Genomic DNA, 19,594 nt, shown 5'->3' with positions numbered 1-19,594 from the left:
AGGGGAGATCGGGGGGGGGAGGGGGGAATTCTCCTGCTATGGCTTCCGCTCAGCGTCAGACCCCTGGAGACAGGAGGAAGGCTAGAATGATCTATTAAGAGAGCAACCCTCCCATTGTTAAAGTGAGACATAAGGCTGCAGCTGTGTCTTGCTTAAACTTGACAAGGAAATGTGTGACGAACTGAAACATCTGAAATTCTGGAACCTCACAGCCACCAGTAACCTTAACTCTGCCCTAGGATCCTTACCCGATCGCCATCTACAGCCCCCCTAATGCTACCCAATCCCACAGTCATCTTTGACTCATCCCAGATCACCTTTCTTCTAACTTTCAGGAATGTCAGAATTAGCCCAGCTTGCTATCTGGGTGTTTCCCCAATCTCCCTCCCCTGCACACACAAAACCCTCTCACCCAAGTGTGGTGATGGTTTCAACTTAGGCTAGCTGGGGCAGCAGGGCTTTCACTGGGGCTGTAACCCACCTGCTTTTCAGTGAGGACACAGGCTAAGCCACTCAAGTGCTGAAAGTCCTCTAATGCCTTCCCTCAATTCACCCTGTGTGCCCACAAGGACAGACAAGTTCTCCTACAATTCACTGGGTGAAAACCATACAGCGGCTCAGCTCACTGAAGTGCGAAGAACCCTGGGATGTGCCCCCAGAAGTCCTAATGACACACACGCAACACTAGGGAGGACACTGTAACTTGAGGTCACACTTCACTCTGTTATTGAGAAACAGGGATAACGTGCTCTCCATATACGTGCACCGAGTCCAATTGGTACTTTGCGCTCCACACTGCACAAAGCGGGAAGAGGTACCGTTACCCTCTGACCACCATCCTCAGTGTTAACTCATATGTAGCGCACAGTGAGCACACAGGGCTGGGTTCAGATTTCAGGGGTGACTCAGGAGTACCTTTGCTGATGATAGCGGAGTTATACCAGAGTAAAGGAGATCAGAAGCAAGCTGCATATGTCTAGGGGAACCAAGAACTGGAGACAGACGCCATCAATCAGAAGGCTGCTGATGGAACCTTAACTAGAAACATTAACTCCAGATTTCCAAAATTTAAAGCAGCCCTAATCATCCTTGTGTTGCTTTTTGGTGTCTAAACGGGTTATACCTTATATTACGGTTATAGTCACAGTTGTAAAGGGTTAGCAATTGATAGGCAGCTGTTTTAATAAACAGTAAATTGTCAAAAATTAAACATGCAATTCGGTTGCTTATAGCCACGGCTCGTCAATTACACCTTCTACTGATACATTTATCTAACACTTGCCACCCCTATCAGCATATCATATGATCACTTAGTGACCCTTTATAAGCTACTCATCACAGACAAAAAATGAGTTAAAAGAATGTTGCAAAGTCAAACGCTGAAAACAATAGGAACGGCCGGAATCGAGGATCCACAGGGCAACCCAAACATGGCCCCTGTGTGTGTATTATAATAGCGTAGGGAGCCTGAGGGTCTCATCTTGCTCTCCCTCAAAAGATCAACATCACCGCTTATCCCAGCCCAGATCTGGGGTTATCGCTTAGCTTGACTAGTTCCTCAGGAGCACAGGATGCAGACAGAGGGCACTGCATCAGGCAGCGTTTAAGTGTTTGCCTAGGCACTTCACATTCACCTCCGGGTCACGCCTCAGCTTCCAACGCTGCGCAGTGTGCCTGGAAGCTTACCAAACCTGGGCCCCAACGCCCCACGCTGGAGAAGGTAGTTCCATCACTGGTGGCTCTTCGTGGTAATACCACGCCAGCTGCTTGCCTACCTAGGCTTGTGCGAGAGGTGCGTTTAGGGGGGCAGGGGGGAAGAAGAGGAGCACAGGCAGCAGCTCCACTGTAATGGTGGCGGTATAAGAGGGAGACAGGCGGTCCTCAGCCTTCCATTTGTCTGAGGAATTTACATGACCGTCATCCCTACGGCATCTGAGCACCCCTGTGCGGTAGGGCAGGGCTAATGTCCCCGTTGTACAGAGAGGAAACTGAGGCACAGACACACTGTAACTTGCTCAAGGTTACAAAAGAAGTGGGGGGGGGCAGGGAATTGAATCTGGGTCTCCCAAGTCCCACTGGACCTTCCACCCTCCTACACTGTTACCCTAACCTGCTAAAGTGCCTATAAACAGCGGCTGAAACATCATGGGTCTCACTGGCAGGGGCTTTGTAAAATCTGTCCTTCAATATCCAAAGTTACCTCCAGTGCTTTGCATCCCTTCTGCTGCCTGAGAGAGAACTTGCATGGCCTCCAACAGTTTGAATTTTAATTCTGAATAATTAAAATCACAGCTGAAAGCAGAAACTCATTGAAACGCCACTCTGCACAAACGCCCAGCATAGAAACCGGCCGACTCTTTGTTGTTTTGCAGACAGAACTGGGATTTGGCCAACGTCGCACGGGAAGCTGGTGGCAGAGTCAGGAAGAGAACCCAAGAGTCCTGACATCCCTGTAGTAGCTACTACAGCTACGGCTCCCCAGAAATGAGTACGTCCCAAGGTGTACATAGCTGTAGCAGGGAGATTTCAGCAGCTGGGCATAGACAGCTGAAGTGTCTTGAGAGGGGCTGCACAGAGCATTGTGAATGGGACCCTATCCGGGAGAGAGCTTCTCCACCTCCTTGCAGGGGGACTGGCCAGCTAAGGGGATGAGTGATGGGAACGCAGAGCCTTCCGCCTCTAGGTCGTCAGCTGCAATCTAGCTCAGATCACTGCGAATGAACGTTTCCACCACCCGACGGTGATTTGGTGGCCTCTGAAAAATAAGTCCATCGCCACAGTCCAAGCCCTAGTAGGCAAGTGGGTACATCATCATGTCCCTTGCACCTGGTAACAACAAGCAGCGTCTGCAGACGTGCCCGGGAACAAAAGGGCCACAGCTGTCGTCAAACCATCGGCGAGCTCTACTGTACTGTGCAGGGTGGAGGCAAAGCACATTGATGGGGCTGCGGGTGTGGGACGCTTTCCCATGCCATACTGCTCTGTGGGTAGAGGAGTTCCATCTGCAGCGCTGCCAAGACAGCACCTTGGATCAGCATCAAATGAAAACAATATAATAAAATACAAGCTGCCGGCGAGGATCCCTCCCCCACACACACACACTTGCCCTGATGCAATGTAGAAGAGATCTGGGTTCAAGTCCTGGCTCTGCCACCGACTTCTTGAGTGACTCTGGGTGAGTCTCAACCTCTCTGCCTATTTAGAACGTGAGCTCTTCAGGGCAGGGACTGCTTCTTCCTACGTGTCTATACAGCACCCAGCACAATGGGGCCCTGATCTCAGTGCGAGTGTCCAGCTGCATACGTTAGAGGCAGGCGCTAACTCCCCACATAAGCAGGCCCTTGCTTTCCAGACTAGGAACTCCCAGAGAGGACGCAGGCAGGCAGTTGCTGGAAACGCACATAACCATTTGCGCACCTTCTAAAAAAGGGAAGCAAATTGGTTTGACTTTGGTGCATGCGCCGCGGCTCTGCTGCTCCAAGCTGGTTACGGTTTGCCTGCTAACGATGCCATTTGCTTCCTTTAGACAATAGCAAAAGCCGACGGGGGCGGGGGCTAACAGGGAATTACCATGGGATTAGCACATGGCGGGGTTGAGGCTGTCACACTAATCCGGCAGGGTTTTACTCTCTGGCTACGGCACATGTTTGCATTGGTTACAGATGCTCTGAAAAACCAAACCAAACCAGAGGCACAAAGCAGAGGGGAAGGGAGATACATACTGGTGAAATGAAAACAAACACGGGCGCTGAGGAGCTCGTCAAACACTATTACAGGTGGGGTCTCTACAATGCATCTAGCAAAAGTGGCCACCAAAAAGCCTCTAAAAAAAACCTTCCAAAGGCCGCAAGGAGGGCAACACTGGATTTGATAGTCACGGGAAGTACCACTGGGCCAGATCCCTAGCTGGTGTAAGTCGCGCAGCTCCATTGATGCAGATTGTAAATAATGGGCCAGATCCTGTTAGCATCAATGGAGCTACACTGATATACACCATCTCAGGATTCGACCCATTCTTTACATTAGCCCCACAGCCTCCTGCAGAGGATCTGGCCGGTCACGTCTGCTCACACCACAGCCTCCTGCAGAACGATAGGAACTGGTTATAAAATGTTGCTGCTTCACTGCCTTGTTTTTTTCTATGCCTCTTTAGCACTGAAACATGAAACAAATCCCCTGCCATACCGCGCCCCCCACCCCCCACATGCTTTCCATTTGGACGTACCCATCACCCCTACACACACCCACGCTCGCCGCCCGCATCTTTCCAATGAAAAGTCACTCTTTCCCTCTCCTCAGCTTAGCGCGAAATTCCCCCTCCCGTCAGTTTAATTCTTTGATCGATGGGGAAGAGCAGGAAAAACGGCCCTGCGCAGCTGGCCTTCCAAGTTACCCCTGGCAGGAGATCGCCGGCCCCGCTGGTGACGGCTGAGTGAAATGTTTGCGGAGCACAGAGAACACAAGTCAATAGTAATTTAGCTGGATTGGGAGCAAGTACCTTCCCTGCACGGATTGCAGCTCCCGAGAGAGAGGGAGTGTGTGCAGGATATTACCGGCTCGCTCGGAAATAGTTCCAAAACACCACCTGCCAGAGCGAGAGAGGCCGAGGGAGGCTGGCAGGCCGACACCGGCGGTATTGCTGTCTGGAATCACAAAGGCTACCGAAGGCAAGAGGGGGTTGTGTCTGGTCATAGATGTGTCCCCCTCTCTGAGGCATCACCTCCTCTGGGAACTGACTGGAAGACCAGACTCCATGAAAGCATCCACAACCCCCATTTTCCAAAGGCCACGGGAGGACTGGAGTGGTGAGAGCGAGGTGCACCCCAAAATGAGCCGGGCTCAGCTCCCAGTTCAATCGTGCACTGGTTTGTGTGCAAAGCAGCCTCAAGTGTAGAAGGAAGAAAATATTCTAGGAAAATTCTTCCCATCACCCAGCTCCTTCCCTGCAGGAATCCAGAGCCCTGCGTAAGTCCTCGGAGCAGGGTCCGATGGAGCCTCGAATGGCTGAATGGAGAGCAGCTGCCATACAAGCTCATAGGAAATGCCCTAAGAGATAACCCCAGTGGGCCGCCCAGCCCAGCACGTGTCTGACAGTGGACAGCACCAGATGCCTTAGAGGAAAATGGAAGAAACCCCATAATAACCTACCCACAGGGGGAAGTTTCTTCCCGACACCCCCCAGTTAGGGCTTGTCTACACAGCGACACTCAGGAGAGTTAATCCGAATGAATTTTTCAAGTGGATTAATTAAACCGCATTAAATCCCTGTGTGGATGCACTTAGTCAGAATTCAAGTGGCCTTAATTCAGTCTAGTTTAATTCACTTCAGAAATGAATTAAGTGTTCATGCAGGGGTTTAATGTGGTTTAACTAATCCACTTTACGTACATCTTTAGATCATTCGAATTAACTCTCCCATCTCTCCGTAGACAAGCCCTTAGTATTTGTTTTATAGCCCTGCAACCTGACCTAAACCCAATGGGGACTCAAGTACAAGTACCCCTTGGGCCGCGGCTGGGTCAGCTCAACACCTCACCATGGGATCAGCACGGTGGCAGCCACGTGTCTCAGTCCTGCAGGCCGCCACCTCCCTGCACTGTGCGCGCTGCGGTGCGAGCGTGCCGAGGAATGGCAGCATCTCTCACTGCATGGCACACACAGCACAGCAGGGGGTGGTGGGCGGCAGGAGCAGGGCACGCAGCCGCCGGCGCCAACCCCATTGGCAGGAGGCATCAGTGTCGCTGAATCGGGTTCCGGGGGTAGGGTGACCAGACGTCCCGATTTTATCGGGACTGTCCCGATATTTCCTTGTTTGTCCTGTGTCCCGACCGACATGCGGTTGGGACACTGGACAAACAAGGAAATGCCCCGGAGCCTAGAGCCCGGAAGTGCTCGTACCCCCCCCCCCCCCCCCACCCCGCCCCCTCCTCCCCCGATTGGCTCCCTCCCCGAATCCCCGCCTCTTCCCCGGGCTCACCATTCCCCCTCCCTCCGCAAGCGCTGGAGGGAGGCCGGGGAGACGCAGGGGGAGCGCGGGGCCGGGGTGAGTAACAGTCCGGCCTGGCCCCGAGCAGGCAGGACTCAGTTGGGTGGTTGGGAGAGGAGGGGGCGGCCCGCGGGGCCAGGCGGCGGCTGTTGTTCTCCCCCCGGGCAGCAGGACTCGGGAGCAGCCGCTGCTGCAGCTCCCACTGCCGCGGGGGAGGAAGCGGCCATGGCGCTCCGCGGCTGCGGCGCCTCCGAACCCCCCGAGCCGGGGCCTGCTGCAGGGACCCAGCAGCGCGCACGCTGGGCCCAGCCCCTGGCCAGTCGCGTCTGGGCTGCTGCCCAGCTGGTGCTATCCCGCGGCGGCCCCGGGGTGGAGGCATCGGCAGCCCAGCCCCGTTCGTTCCCCTGCGGCCCCGCGCTTCCCCTGAGTCTCCCGGGCCTCCCTCCAGCGCTTGCGGAGGAAGTTTTTTTTTTTTTTTGGCCACGCCCCCCCCGCGTCACCCCCCCACCTCCCCCCGCGTCCCGATATTTGTCTTGGGTGATCTGGTCACCCTATCCGGGGGAAGGCTTGGGACAGGTGAGTTTGGGTTTGGTTCCGGCTTAAAAATCAGACCCGAGCAGACCTCTAGCTTGTTTTATGCCCTAAAGCAGAAGATGCGTCTGACAAAGTTGGTCTTCACCCATGAAAGCTTATGCTCCAATACATCTGTTAGTCTATAAGGTGCCACAGGACTCTTTGTCGCTTTATACAGATCCAGACTAACACGGCTACCCCTCTGATACTAAAGCAGAAGAGTTTCTATCCTTTACAATTGTTTTCTCTTCCCCATGTTCTTTTTGAACATAAAAGCGTTTACTACTTTTCTGGAATTCTGCTAAGCTCCTGCCTCAATGCTATCTCATAGCACTGAGTTCCACAGACTAACGGCGTGGTGTATGAAAAAAGTATTTAAAACCTTGGTTTGTGTATTAAGAGCAAATGTATACAAACCGAGAGCACTAAAAAGAGGCTACACTGATATGTTATAAGAGGGCAAACGCAATCCTTGGATGCATAAGCAGGGGAATATCAATTAGGAGTAGGGAGGTGTTACTGCCCCTGTAGATGGCCATAGTGAGACCATTCTGGAATACTGTGTCCAGTTCTGGTATCCACCTTTCAAAAAGGAAGTTGGAAAAAACATGGAAAGGTTTCAAAAAAAGCTACAAGATGATTTGAGGTCTGAAAAACAAGCGAAAGTCTGAAGACACTCTCTATTTAGTTTGTTGAAGAGAAGGCTAAGAGGTGACTTGATGACAATTGCAAAAACCTACATAGGGAAGAGATTTCTGATAGTTGATGACTCTTTAGTCTAGCAAAACCCAAAAACCAAGATCCAATGATTGGAAGAAGAACCTAGACAAATGCAGATTAGAAATAAGGTGCATACTTTTAACGGTGAGGGAAATTAGCCGCTGGACCAAATTCTCTAGCAATGGTGGTTCCTCCACCACTTGCAGTCTAGAAGTCAAAACTGGATATCTTTCTAAAAGATATCTACAGAAGTCATAGTCTGGATGCAGGAATCAGTTGGGGATATTCTCTGGCCTGTGCTATCTGGTAGGTCAGACTAGATGAGGATCGTGATCCCTTCTGACCTTAAATTCTATTAGTCTAAACTTATTTTGATGTATAGAAATGCTAAAAAGGGCACCCATCCATATGGTCTAAGACAGTGGTTCTCAACCTTTTTGATACCAGTGACTGGCTTGCTGCCTTCCTAAACTGTCAGGGAGATCGCAGGTCTATGGACTGGTCATTGAGAACCACGGGTCTAAGAGAATCACTATGAAGAGGATGGAGTTTATTGTTGGTGCAAGTCAAACATTTAGTGAAAGTGAGGGCCGCGGTGGTCTTGGAGAGTGCACCAACATGTGTCATCCACTGCTAAAAAAATGGAGACATTGTTACAAACCCATCTCCCTCCTTGTTGGCACCGTGAAGCCTGTCCTACCCGCGGACACATGGGGTATTAATGTTGGAAATACCTGTACAACCTTGTTGCAGCCACAAAGAAGAAGAAACTGAAAAAGGGCTTTTTTAATAACCCCTCCCCCCGTGTTTCAAAATACTTAAGTTTTACTATCAATTAGCATGAAACATAGAACAACAGGACTAGAAAGGGTATATTCAGAAACCTGCGAGAGATATGGAATATCCATCACGTGTTTGTCCTGCCCAGACATTTGCCTTATTCTAGTATGTGCTGAAACTTCCATGACAAGTTAATGGTTTGCTCACATTTCTGTGCAAGTCTTATTAATAACCAGGAAGAGAGCCAGGCGTACTGTAGTTCCGCAGCTCTGCCTTTATAGCACCACCAAGGCAGCGTGATACAGACGGGCACCACCTCATTATACCCGTCCTGGGCGTGACATGACCAGAGTCTACAGACTTATTCAGTGAATACAAGTCACTTGCATTTCTGGGGCACTTTTGATCCTAAAGGATCCCAAAGCGCTTTGTCAACTATACAGGCATCACTTCGCTGCCCACAGAAAGGCAGCCCCTCTGGTGTGGCAGGAGGCAGCTCCTGAACACTGCACAGTAACGCTGCACAAGAGTTTAGGGCAGGAAGCAAAGAATGCTCCGTCAGCTCAAGGAAGGGACAGCTTTGCTGTCAGTCTGCGGAGGACATCGAGCTCCGATTGTCCTTCTCGGCTGTGGACAATAGGGACCAGCATGAAAAGTAGTTCACTCCCGGCAATACGGAAGTGGGAGCTATTGGTGGAAGGGAGCACTTGGAAGAATTGGTAACAATAGTGACCTCACCCTTAATGTAGGTTGTCTGCTCTCCATATCTCAGGGTCCTGCTGGACTCATCTCTGCTCCTGGGCACGAGCTCGGGTAGGCAGAAATGCCTTTTCCTCCTCCTTCTCCCTTTCTTCTCAGATGCTGCCCTGGTCATGGTGGTACATGCCTTGGTGCCCTCAAGGCTAGGTTACTGCTGTAGGAGGACTCAAAGCCACCTGGAAACCACAGCCGATTAGGCAGATAGAAGCCCTCCTCATAAGCAGTGCTCATGTTGGTCCACCAAGCGCTGCACATGCTAGACAAGTGGTTTTCAAACTGCGGGTGACGACTCAGTAGCGGGTCGCGGAATGCCAGGCACTGGGTTGTGGTGGCGCTGGTCAGCACCGCCGACTGGGCCGTTAAAAGTCCCGATAGTGGTGCTGCCCGACTAAGGCAGGATAGTTCCTACCTGTTCTGACACTGTGCTGCGCCCCGGAAGCAGCCAGCAGCAGGTCCGGCTCCTATGCAGGGGGACCACAGGGCTCCGTGCGCTGCCTCTGCCCCGAGCACCAGCTCCACACTCCCATTGGCTGGTTCCTGGTCAATCAGAGCTGGAGGGGCGGTACCTTTGGGCGAGAGCCACGCGGAGCTGCTTGTGTACTTCCGTCTAGGAGCTGGACCTGCTGCTGGCCGCTTCTGGGGCACAGCGCGATCCGCTGTGCCAGGACAGGCAGGAAGTCTGTCTAAGCACCCCTGCTGTGTGGCTGACCAGGAGCTGCCCGAGGTAAGCACGCGCCCCAATTCCCTGCTCTGAGCCTCCCCAAACCCGGAGCACCCCATACCCCTCATCCCCAGCCCCACCCCAGAGCCTGCACCCCCAGCCCAGAACACTGACTCCCTCCCGCACCCCAACCCCCTACCCCAGCCTAGAGCCCCCTCCCACACCTCAAACCCCTCATCCCCAGCTCCGCTGGGTCACGGGCATCAACAATTTTCTTCAACTGGGTCACCAGAAGATACGTTTGAAAACCACTGTGCTAGACGGTCTGCCAGTCGAACTCTGGGTCCATTTCAATAACACAGCCTCCATTCTTTAAATCCCCAAATGGGCTTGAGCCTGGCTCTCCTCAAGATCATCTCTCGCCTGCACCCTGCCCATGCCCATCCTACACCACTGAGGCTGGCAGAGCTCGCTTTCAAACTAAGAGCCAGGAAACAGAATGCTACCTAGGAGAAGGCACCTTGGCCTGGTCCACACTAACCCCCCATTTCGAACTAAGGTATGCAAATTCAGCTACGTTAATAACGTAGCTGAATTCGAAGTACCTTAGTTCGAACTTATCGCGGGTCCAGAAGCGGCAGGCAGGCTCCCCCGTCGATGCCGCATACTCCTCTCGCCGAGCTGGAGTACTGGTGTCGACGGCAAGCACTTCCTGGATCGATTTATCGCGTCTAGACAAGACGCGATAAATCGATCCCAGAAGATCGATTGCTCTCCCGCCACCATCCTGCCGGCTTTCCCCTACCAGGTAAATGCGAGAGAATCATGGCTGTGCACACTGGAAACCACACCTGCATTCCTCCTGGTCAGTGAGCAGCTTTGTTACAGGGACCTGTTCCTCGCTCTCGAGGCAGGTAATCAGTTCAGGGCATGGTGCCTAGGTACTAAGGGGAAGGGACCTCAGAAATGCATGCAATGGAATAACGTTGGGAAGACGGCAAGGACTGCTACTGAAGACTGGCCAGGGCAACACAGCTGTCACCCCTCTTCTTGTGCCATGGGATCTCCAATGACCACACATGGTCAGGACCTTGCTTTGACGTGTCACCCAAACATAAAACCACCAGTACAGCACCCCCAGTGCCATTAGGCGCTATGTCAGTGTTTACCCAGAGCACCAATTACTGTCTCACCAGCACCACGTCCTGCAGCAACTTTGGATCTTGGGGGGGGGGGGGGGGGCGGCAGGGGTTGTCTCTCAATCCAAGCAACCACCAGCTCTGACCCCATTTCACTTGTTAAGACAGGACAAGCTCACAGCCCGAGTGAGTCTCGGGAGAGGTGGCGGTGGGGTGCTGGCTTGGCTGCCGGCTGCTAGTGATGCAAGTCGTATTTGAACCCAGGTCTCCAGGCAAGAGCATTAACCCACAGCACTGCCCTACCTGCTATTAACAAAAGAACAGGAAGGGGGGCACTTTTTAAAAAAACAACCTGAGCGTGTAGCCAAACAAAGCCATTTCCCTCCTGCCTGAGAGGCCAGCAAACAAAGATTTCTGCATCAGATTCTTTTGGCACTATTATATGCGCTCTGCTGAATTCACAGGCACTGCGGCCTGCAAAAGGACTGAAAGCTTCTCTCAGTCACGAGCCTGCTGTTTGAACTGCACTCTGGATGAATGAGACACAGCCAGCAGCTTACTTACTTCCCTCCGCTGTGCTTTCACGCTCACTTCTCTTCCTCTCCTGAGCTCCCTCCCACGCACATGTCCGCCAGAGCATTCCCCTCTTTGCTTGCTATGTGGGTTCGCTTTCGAAATCCAATTCAGGGGAGTGGGAGGAGGGACAGAAGATGCTGTACCCAGACAAGCAGAGCTCCCAACCATCCCTACTGACGCTTTCCGCTCTCTAGTTAACTTGCCTCTAAGGCTGATGATCTTTGGAGCGACTTATGCTCCTCTTTGAAACGGCCACTGCAAGGTGCGTGTTCTCTGTCTCTTGGGAGACACGGGAGAAAGAAAACAAGGCTGTGATCTACACGGCCAAGAGCCCGACCCCCGTGGGTAAAAGCTGCCCTCAAATTCAAAGTAAAGCTTGGTTGCACATAAAAAACCTGGCTGCCCCACGCATTATTTGGAAGAACCGGGGGTGCACTATATGCAGGGGAGACCATGTGCTTCAATGGAAATGTCTCGCTGGGAAGCAGAACGAAAGGAGGAAAATGGAGCGTGCTCTCTGCAAAGGAGGCAGCGCGGGGCCTCAGCAGAGCGGAGCGGGTTCAGGTGGTGTTTGTATGTTCACAGTACGTGTGCCCCCAGCAGGAATGCTCAGGGCTGGCAACAAATGAAAAACGTTCCGCTCCATGACTCACTCTCACTCTGCTAATCTAAACCGCGGCCTTGCTCGATGGGTGCTTGTGGTCAGAACAGCTCCCTTATCGGCCAGCGCGGAGAAGGAAGCACGGCTGGAGAGATGAGCACGTGGGTGGTTATAACAATCGGTGCCACAGTAACAACTAGCTGCGTGGCGAGACGGGATGGAGGAGGTCAGGGAATAAATGGTGAAGCGGTTTTGGATTACAATCTCATCGTATCTGGCTTCAATCACCAATGACAAGAGTTTGGGGCTCTCAGGCACAGACATTTAGACTTATTACAACAATCACTCAGAGGACAGTATTCGAGTTCCAGCGCTGGGCTAGACGGGGAGGGTCAGAGAGGTTTCAGAGCAGAACTGCAGTGCGTTGGCACAAAGCTGGGTATCGCACAGCGCAGACCCACAATGTGCCTGGCTCCACCAATGGAAAAAATGAGCCTCTCCCCACCCCCCAGCTAACGTGTTATTCTGACCAAAACAATGGTGAAGGTGTATCGGAGAGGTTGCTGACGGAAGGGAGAGATGCAGCTGCAGTTTACCTGTGCTTATTTCTAGCCCTTCCATTTTCTGCATCCTTACAACAATGGTCTACGTCTCCCACACGTTCCAACACCAAAGGCACGCAGAGTTGGTGGAACACATTGCCCATCCAGCTCCCAGTAACCCTGTCAGGGTTCCCTTTGGGGGTGGCTTTGCAGGACCATATGCTGAAATAGAAAATTCCAGGCCACTAGGAGATGAGCTACGTCCCAGATATAGTCACACTGGGCTCTCGGGCAACCACCGAACTCAGGTCCAGAAGGTGCACTGCTATTCAATACATATATTTCAGAAGCGCCTACAAGGCCGAATTTGGATCAGGGCGTTGTACAAACACAAGAGGCTTACGATCCAAGCAAAGAAACAAATGCAGCATCGCCGGAGGGATTGAAGCAGGTAACAGCTGAATGCACTCACTCACTGTCCCACAGAGATGCTTGGCCATGAACATTCCTCTTAAGTAGATGCCCTCACAGTGGACTCCAGTTCAAGCCCTGAGTCCAGGCAACTAGGTCCAGCCTCTTGCGTATTTCCCTGAAAACAGGGCTAAGCACAAAGTAACTAGAAGTAACAATTAGCCAGGGGCCAGCGGCGGTTCCAAGCACCAGCGCTCCAAGCGGAGGGCGGCATGCCGGTCGCCGTGAGGGCGGCAGTTAGACTGCCTTTGGCAGCATGCCTGCGGGAGGTCCGCTGGTCCCGCGGATTCGGCGGCAATTCAGCGGCGGGTACGCCGAAGCTGCAGGACCAGGGACCTCCCGCAGGCACGCCGGGACCTCCCGCAGGCACGCTGCCGAAGCCGCGGGACCCGGGACCTCCCGCAGGCACGCCGCCGAAGCCGCGGGACCCGGGACCTCCCGCAGGCATGCCGCCGAAGCCGCGGGACCTCCCGCAGGCACGCCGCCGAATCCGCGGGACCTCCCGCAGGCACGCCGCCGAATCCGCGGGACCTCCCGCAGGCACGCCGCCGAATCCGCGGGACCTCCCGCAGGCACGCCGCCGAAGGCCGCCTGACTGCCATGCTTGGGGTGGAAAAAAAAGCTAGAGCCACCCCTGCCAGGGGAAGTGGCCAGTGTGCATGTAGGGAGGGCAGGGGTGGAAGTCTACTGGGTCTGTTTCCCCAACTCCCAGCACTCGCACACCAAGAAGGATTCCAAGCCAGACGCTGCTCTTATTTTCAGTTCCAAACCGATGTGGCTTACTGAACTCTCTCTCGCTCCACAGCCAAGATCTGGGGACATGCTGCCCGTTCGGCTTCCAACTTCTATCCATGGCAGATAATACAAATGCTAGGACATGAGGATCCCAAGGACGCAGGGAAGACAAAAACAGACAGAGAACAAGTGCACAGCAATCAGGGCACCCGTTGGAGCCCAGAATGACCTGTTGGCAGAGCTGGCTAAGGGGGAGGTTGACACAGCAGGGGGAGCAGTCTGCATTTTTATTAGATCTGCAGTCACCAGGGAAAGTCGAGATCAGTTTTTAAAATGATTCCCCCAGGTGGCACAGGGGCTCCGGAGACTGCAAAACCAGAGGGGGAGGCAATTCTAAATATAATAGGGACAAATGAATCAACTTCCTTGCAGCTCCCCCCTTCTCCTCTAGGGTCACCCTGAGGAAGCCTCTTTCCCCACCTTACATCCCAATTCCACGTGCCATGTCTGGAGCACAATTGTGCACAATTCCTCCTGCTTGGTGCACTGACATCCCCAGGCATTTGCACATGCCTGGCCTCCCTTGTGCTATCTAGGTCACACTAGTGGCTCGGGTCTTATTTCCAGTGCTCACTTGCTTTCCTGCCTCTCACCAACAGCTGACTGTCACCCCTTCACATTCAACAGCTGGTCCGCCTGGTGGGATCCAGGCGCACCCCTTTCATTGGAGACTGCCTTCCCAACCTGAATGTCTGTCAAGAACCACTGCCCGTGCAGTCCTCTATTCCAGGGAGCGGGAGAAGTGGTTTGCTTCTCATCGCCATGTACGTAAACTGCTGTTTTCAACGCTTTCCTGGAACGAATTGCTCATCTCAACCCTTTTTTCTGGAGGCAGCTGGCATGTGTCTGGTGGGGGCAGATTGCGCTGAAAGGCTGAAGGAGGAGCATTGATCTCCACCATAGTCCTTGAACCCAGGGGAGAACTTCTTACACAAATATTTGCCAACCAACGCATTGGCACTTGTCAATGGCTGTCAATACAAGTCTGCAGTTGGGTTATCTATGGGAATGTCAGCTTCTGGAATCTGATCTAAACAAGTCTGTTCAACTCTCAACTTCTTATCTGTTCCATTTTTACCTGGACTTCATCCTCCTCCTTCTGGAGGCCTGTCTCTCTTGTAAAGTAGCCATTCCAGGCACTAAACATGCTGTGTGTTAAGGTAGCATGTGGGGATGTGGCATTTCAGTGTGTCACAGCACACAATATCGTGCTCTCATGTAGAACTTTTCATCAGTAGATCTCAAAAGTGATCAGTAGCACTACCCCCATTTTACAGAGGGGGAAACTGAGGCTCGGCAAACCACTGGCTGGGCCAGGAATAGAACCCAGTGTCTCCTAAGTTCCAGTCCAATGCTCTATCCACTAGGCCATACTGTACAGTACCACTGCCTTATTACTCAGAGCCATGGGTATCAAAACAGCTTCCTGACCATTACCACCTCACCTCCTATTTGAGATGCCTAAATATTTGAAATTACCCACAGCGCTGTCAGACTAGTGAACCAATATGGACTGCAGAAAATCATTTCATGGATTGACTGCTCCAGCAAGTACATAAAGGGTTAACATATAGCTGCATACAGGCAGGCATGAGCAAAAGCGTAGTCAGGATGTTTCCTGCCCCCTCTCTTTGGCACAACCTGCATTACCAGGGCATGGTTTCCCTCCATTGCTCCTCGGTGCGCTTTACTCTCAAAGCACAGGAGACATCCTTGGTTTCCACACCCACCAAGCAATACACCTTGCAGTTATGTTCCCAGGTTCCACCATCCATTTGCCAACCCACGAGAACAGACAGCTCCTGGGAAAGAACTGGTTTGACCCATGCCAGATAGGGACGTACTGGTCTCAGATGTATTTACCATTTGTCTGGATGCTACTACATTACCGTGAAAATGATCAGCTGTTTTCCGTCTCAGGGCCTCCACTGTTTCCTCCGTGTCAGCCCACTCCAAGACCAGCCTCCTGCCGTACAAGTGTGTGCTGTGGCACAGGGCGTTGAAGGCTTTCTGAAGGTTTAAAGGGGGGTGGGGAAAAAGAAATTGCATGTAAGGAAACAAACTTAATATCTGTACGGGTTAAGTAATAGACACTGCCCTCCCTCCACCTCAAAAAAAAAAAAAAAAAAAAAATCAAGGGGCCCCCGGAACCCCAAGGCATCCAACCATGGAGGAAGGGGGGTTACATAAGAACGGTCATACTGGGTCAGACCAAAGGTCCATCTAGCCCAGTATCCTGTCTTCCAACAGTGGCCATTGCCACATGCTTCAGAGGGAGTGAACAGAACAGGGAATCATCAAGTGATCCATCCCCCAATGCCCATTCCCACCTCATGATCCAGACAAGGTGCTGACGTTCCTAAACACCTTCATTACGGAGTCTTCCCCTTGAAATCCCGCTACTCAAGGGGTACATCTACACTGGAATAAAAATCCTGCGGGTCAGCTGACTCAGGTTCACTGGGCTTGGGCTAAAAATTGCAGGGTGGACATTTGGGCTCAGGCTTGAGCCTGGCCTCTGGGACCCTCCGGCTTTGCAGGGTCCCCGAGCTCGGGCGCCAGGACTAGTGTGAACATCCAGACAGCAATTTTACAGCCCGAGCCCCACAAGCCTGAGCCAGCTGACTGGGCCAGCCACAGGTGTTTAATTGCTGTGTAGACGTACCCTAGAAGACTGCGCTCTCTCCTGGGAAGAGCAGTTTTCTGCAGCATGGTCTCTTACGAATGCATTTGGTGGGGGCGGGGGGAGGAGACATAAAACGGGGTGCGGTTGAGAAACATTGGCCCAGGCTGGACGTGCCATTCTGCACTGCCTCCAGGTGTACGCAACACAACAGCAGTACAACCGTGAGTGTGGTCTTCTGCTTAGAACGGGAGCAGTCACCTATGCCTCTCACACCGGGAAAGGTCAGACCAGATGACCACAGTGGTCCCTTCTGGCCATGGAATCTATGACAACACCACAGACCATGTCACTCTCCTGGTACGTCAAAGTGAGAGTGTGAAACACGAGCATGATTCCAGAGCACAGCTTTATGATTAAGTAGGTCCGCTGAGGCAATGCATTTTGAGAACTCCAGCTACTGGGGGTAAGAAGTCTTCCCTTCCACTAAATGCAGGTGATCGCATAAGTCGCGGGAGCAAATCCAGATGCACCAGAACCCCAAAATGGAATTGCCTCCTATTTCATTGTTGTGGTTTTGTTTCTCACACAATAAAAAGGTCTGAAGGTTTCCCTATTGTTTACTATTGCTAAAGAGCTTTAGGAAGGCCATGACCTCACGTTGACATTGAAGGCACAAGTGCCGGCAGTACCATTAACACAACAGACTTTCTATATCCTCAGCTGATCAATGGGAATGCTCAGGAAACACCGGCTTGATCCTCAGAGCTGTGCTCGGGACATTGCAGGAGTGGGCCCCGTTATGCAAACACACAGAGCCAGCACTTCTATAGCACCATTCAATTCCAAGGGACTGCAAAGTGCTTCAGAACAAGCCCAGACACTGCTAGGGCTAGACAGGAAGACTAAAATGTTCTTTTAAATGTGTCAGATAAGGCTGAAATAAAACGTGATTATAAGGTTTGTAAACTGACTTCTATGGGACACCTACAGTGACTTACACATGTAGAGTGAAAAACGCATCAACTCACCAGGAAGTGAAATGCAGCCATGTCTGGGGTGCAACACAAGAGCTGTTTAACAGCATACAGCAACACTACACAACTATTCAGCACAGGATTTGAACAGCATATGCAATTAAAACAGGGACAATTTAGACAGACAGTATTGTATGTAGTTACTCAGACTGGCACTGGGTCAGGATACCAGAATTAACATAGTCTGACTCCTGTCTCCAACAGTGACAACTTAGATGCTTTAGAGGAAGTTGCAAGAAGGGCAAGGACAGGTTATGTCTATTTGAACCCAACCCCCCTTTTCCATCCTCTCACAAATCAGCCTGACTCGGCTCAGCAAACACTCAGGAACCAGATCTTAAGACCCTGCTGAGGGACAGGTCACAACCTGAGTCCGTCCAAGTCCTGTCATTTTGCAGTATGGATGCAGCTCGAGCGACTGACCCGAGGTGGCAGGTCTGCATAGTGCAGTGTGGATGTGTGAGCACGGCTGTGAGACCTGGGTCCAGCAAGTGTTAATCCAGGTTTATCATGCAGAGTGGACATTCAAGCGCAGGCTTGGAAATACAGAGTCCGCAAGCCCGGGGCCCGCAGATGCGGGTTTACAATGCAGTGTAGACATACCCTTAGGGACTAGCCTGTCAAAGGGGGGAGGAAGGGGGGAGTATTATTTTTCTTACTGGCCCTACTCTGTTGATGGCTGGTTCATACTTTGAAGCAGGCAACTTTATAACCTGCATATATTTTTATCCAGACATAACCACGGACATTCTTATCCATATAAATGTCTAATCCTTTTGTGCGACTCCTACAATGCTCCTGAAGCAATGAACTCCACGGGTTAATTATCTGTTGCATTAAAAAAATTGCCATTTCAATATATTGCCTGTTTCAGTGAATGTCTCCCCCATTCTAACATTAAAAAAAAAAAGTGTGAACAGGAGTTCCTGATTTGCCTGCCCTCCCCCATTCATTATTTTATTGACCTCTCATCTCTCTCTTCTTCTTCTCCTCTCTAAACTATATGATCCTAAACTGGAAAAGGAAGGCTGCATTAATTTTCAGTTGGGTGTATTTTCTCCTCCTAGTACTTTTGCAGCTACAGCTGTTTTTATTTGCTGCCGCTGTTGTTTTAAAGGCCTATTTTCACATGGTATGTTACCCAATTAGCAGAGCAATGTGTTGGCTTAAACAAATAGTCGAGGGGTAGGGGGAGGACTCGGGAGCAGGGAATTGTGATGGCTGTTTACATTGGCACAAAGAGCAATTCCACCCCTGGCAAACAACTGCAGCTCTAATCACTAGGTCTCATTTGTTAATTTATACTTTTTAATTTCTCACTTCCCACAACCCGAAGAAGAGAAAGGCTGTATTGAGAACAGCCAGGAATGAGCACGTATTGCCAGGGCAGCCACATGTTGCCCTACTGGGGGGTCCAGCTGGCCACCTGCCAGGCAACTGGGCATCTCATCTATATCGAATGAAGCTGTTTGCAGCCACCTGTATTGTTAACGCAGGGTGTTCCCCGTGGAAACCACAGGTTCCAGCATGCTGGGATGTTCCATCCAGTCTGCTTGAATATGTTAACCCAACACTGCATGCTGGGAACTGTAGTGTCTGTGGGTCCACCTTCAAGATGACCTCCAAAAGAAGGTGGAGGGGAAGGGAAGATATGTTTGTGCCATTTTTTTATTTCTTTAGGAGATATGAAGAAGGCCTACAAGGATTTTTTTCTTCTTTTGTTTTTAATCCTCCCCCTTCCTTTTTTTTTTTTTTAAACATTAGAAATTCAGGTCATGTCTACACTGGAAGCATCTATGGACAACCAGTGAACAAGTAAGATATTGCAAAGTCACCAGAGAAACCATACGTGATACAGATGGACAGTGATTTTTTTTCTATTCAGACTGTTTACATCTCAAGAGCTGAGAAGGTTCCTCCCAAACCCTCACCTCTGGAATTTCTCCAAAAGAAAACAGGCAAGAGGAGACTTGACATTCTTGATACCATTAATATAAACCGAGAAAAAAATGCTGATGTTCTTTATACATCATAAAGGAAATGAGCAAAACCCAACTCTCTCTCTCTCTCCTTTTCAGGTCACCTTCTAAGAGGAGGTTGGGTGAATTCAATCCTTAGGATCACACTTTATCCCCATCCGACTTACTGGCTGATAACCTGAGCTGTGGCCAGCTGTTCATCCAAGACTGAAACTCGTTGGAAGAGACTTCTAACCGTCCACTTACTCGTATCTCTTTACATCGATACACCTTTAAAAGCTCCTGGTGCCCTTGATTGTTCAAAAATGCAAATCAAAAAGGAACTCCACCACAACCTAGCAGCAGCAACCTC

General features: G+C 51.4%; 1 protein-coding gene across 1 annotated transcript in view; it reads right to left on the bottom strand.

The window, feature by feature from the left end:
• The window catches only part of RBM19 (RNA binding motif protein 19), a 116,720-nt gene that overhangs the window by 22,656 nt on the left and 74,470 nt on the right, over positions 1-19,594 (bottom strand). Inside the window, 1 exon segment of the mRNA XM_034791035.1 lies at positions 15,493-15,613. Within this exon segment, the coding sequence (XP_034646926.1) occupies positions 15,493-15,613 (121 nt within the window).

This window comes from Trachemys scripta, chromosome 15, assembly GCF_013100865.1.
Source record: "Trachemys scripta elegans isolate TJP31775 chromosome 15, CAS_Tse_1.0, whole genome shotgun sequence".
NCBI lineage: Eukaryota > Metazoa > Chordata > Testudines > Emydidae > Trachemys > Trachemys scripta.
The sequence above is the reverse complement of the archived record's forward strand: the minus strand, read 5'-3'. Positions and strand labels throughout refer to the sequence as shown.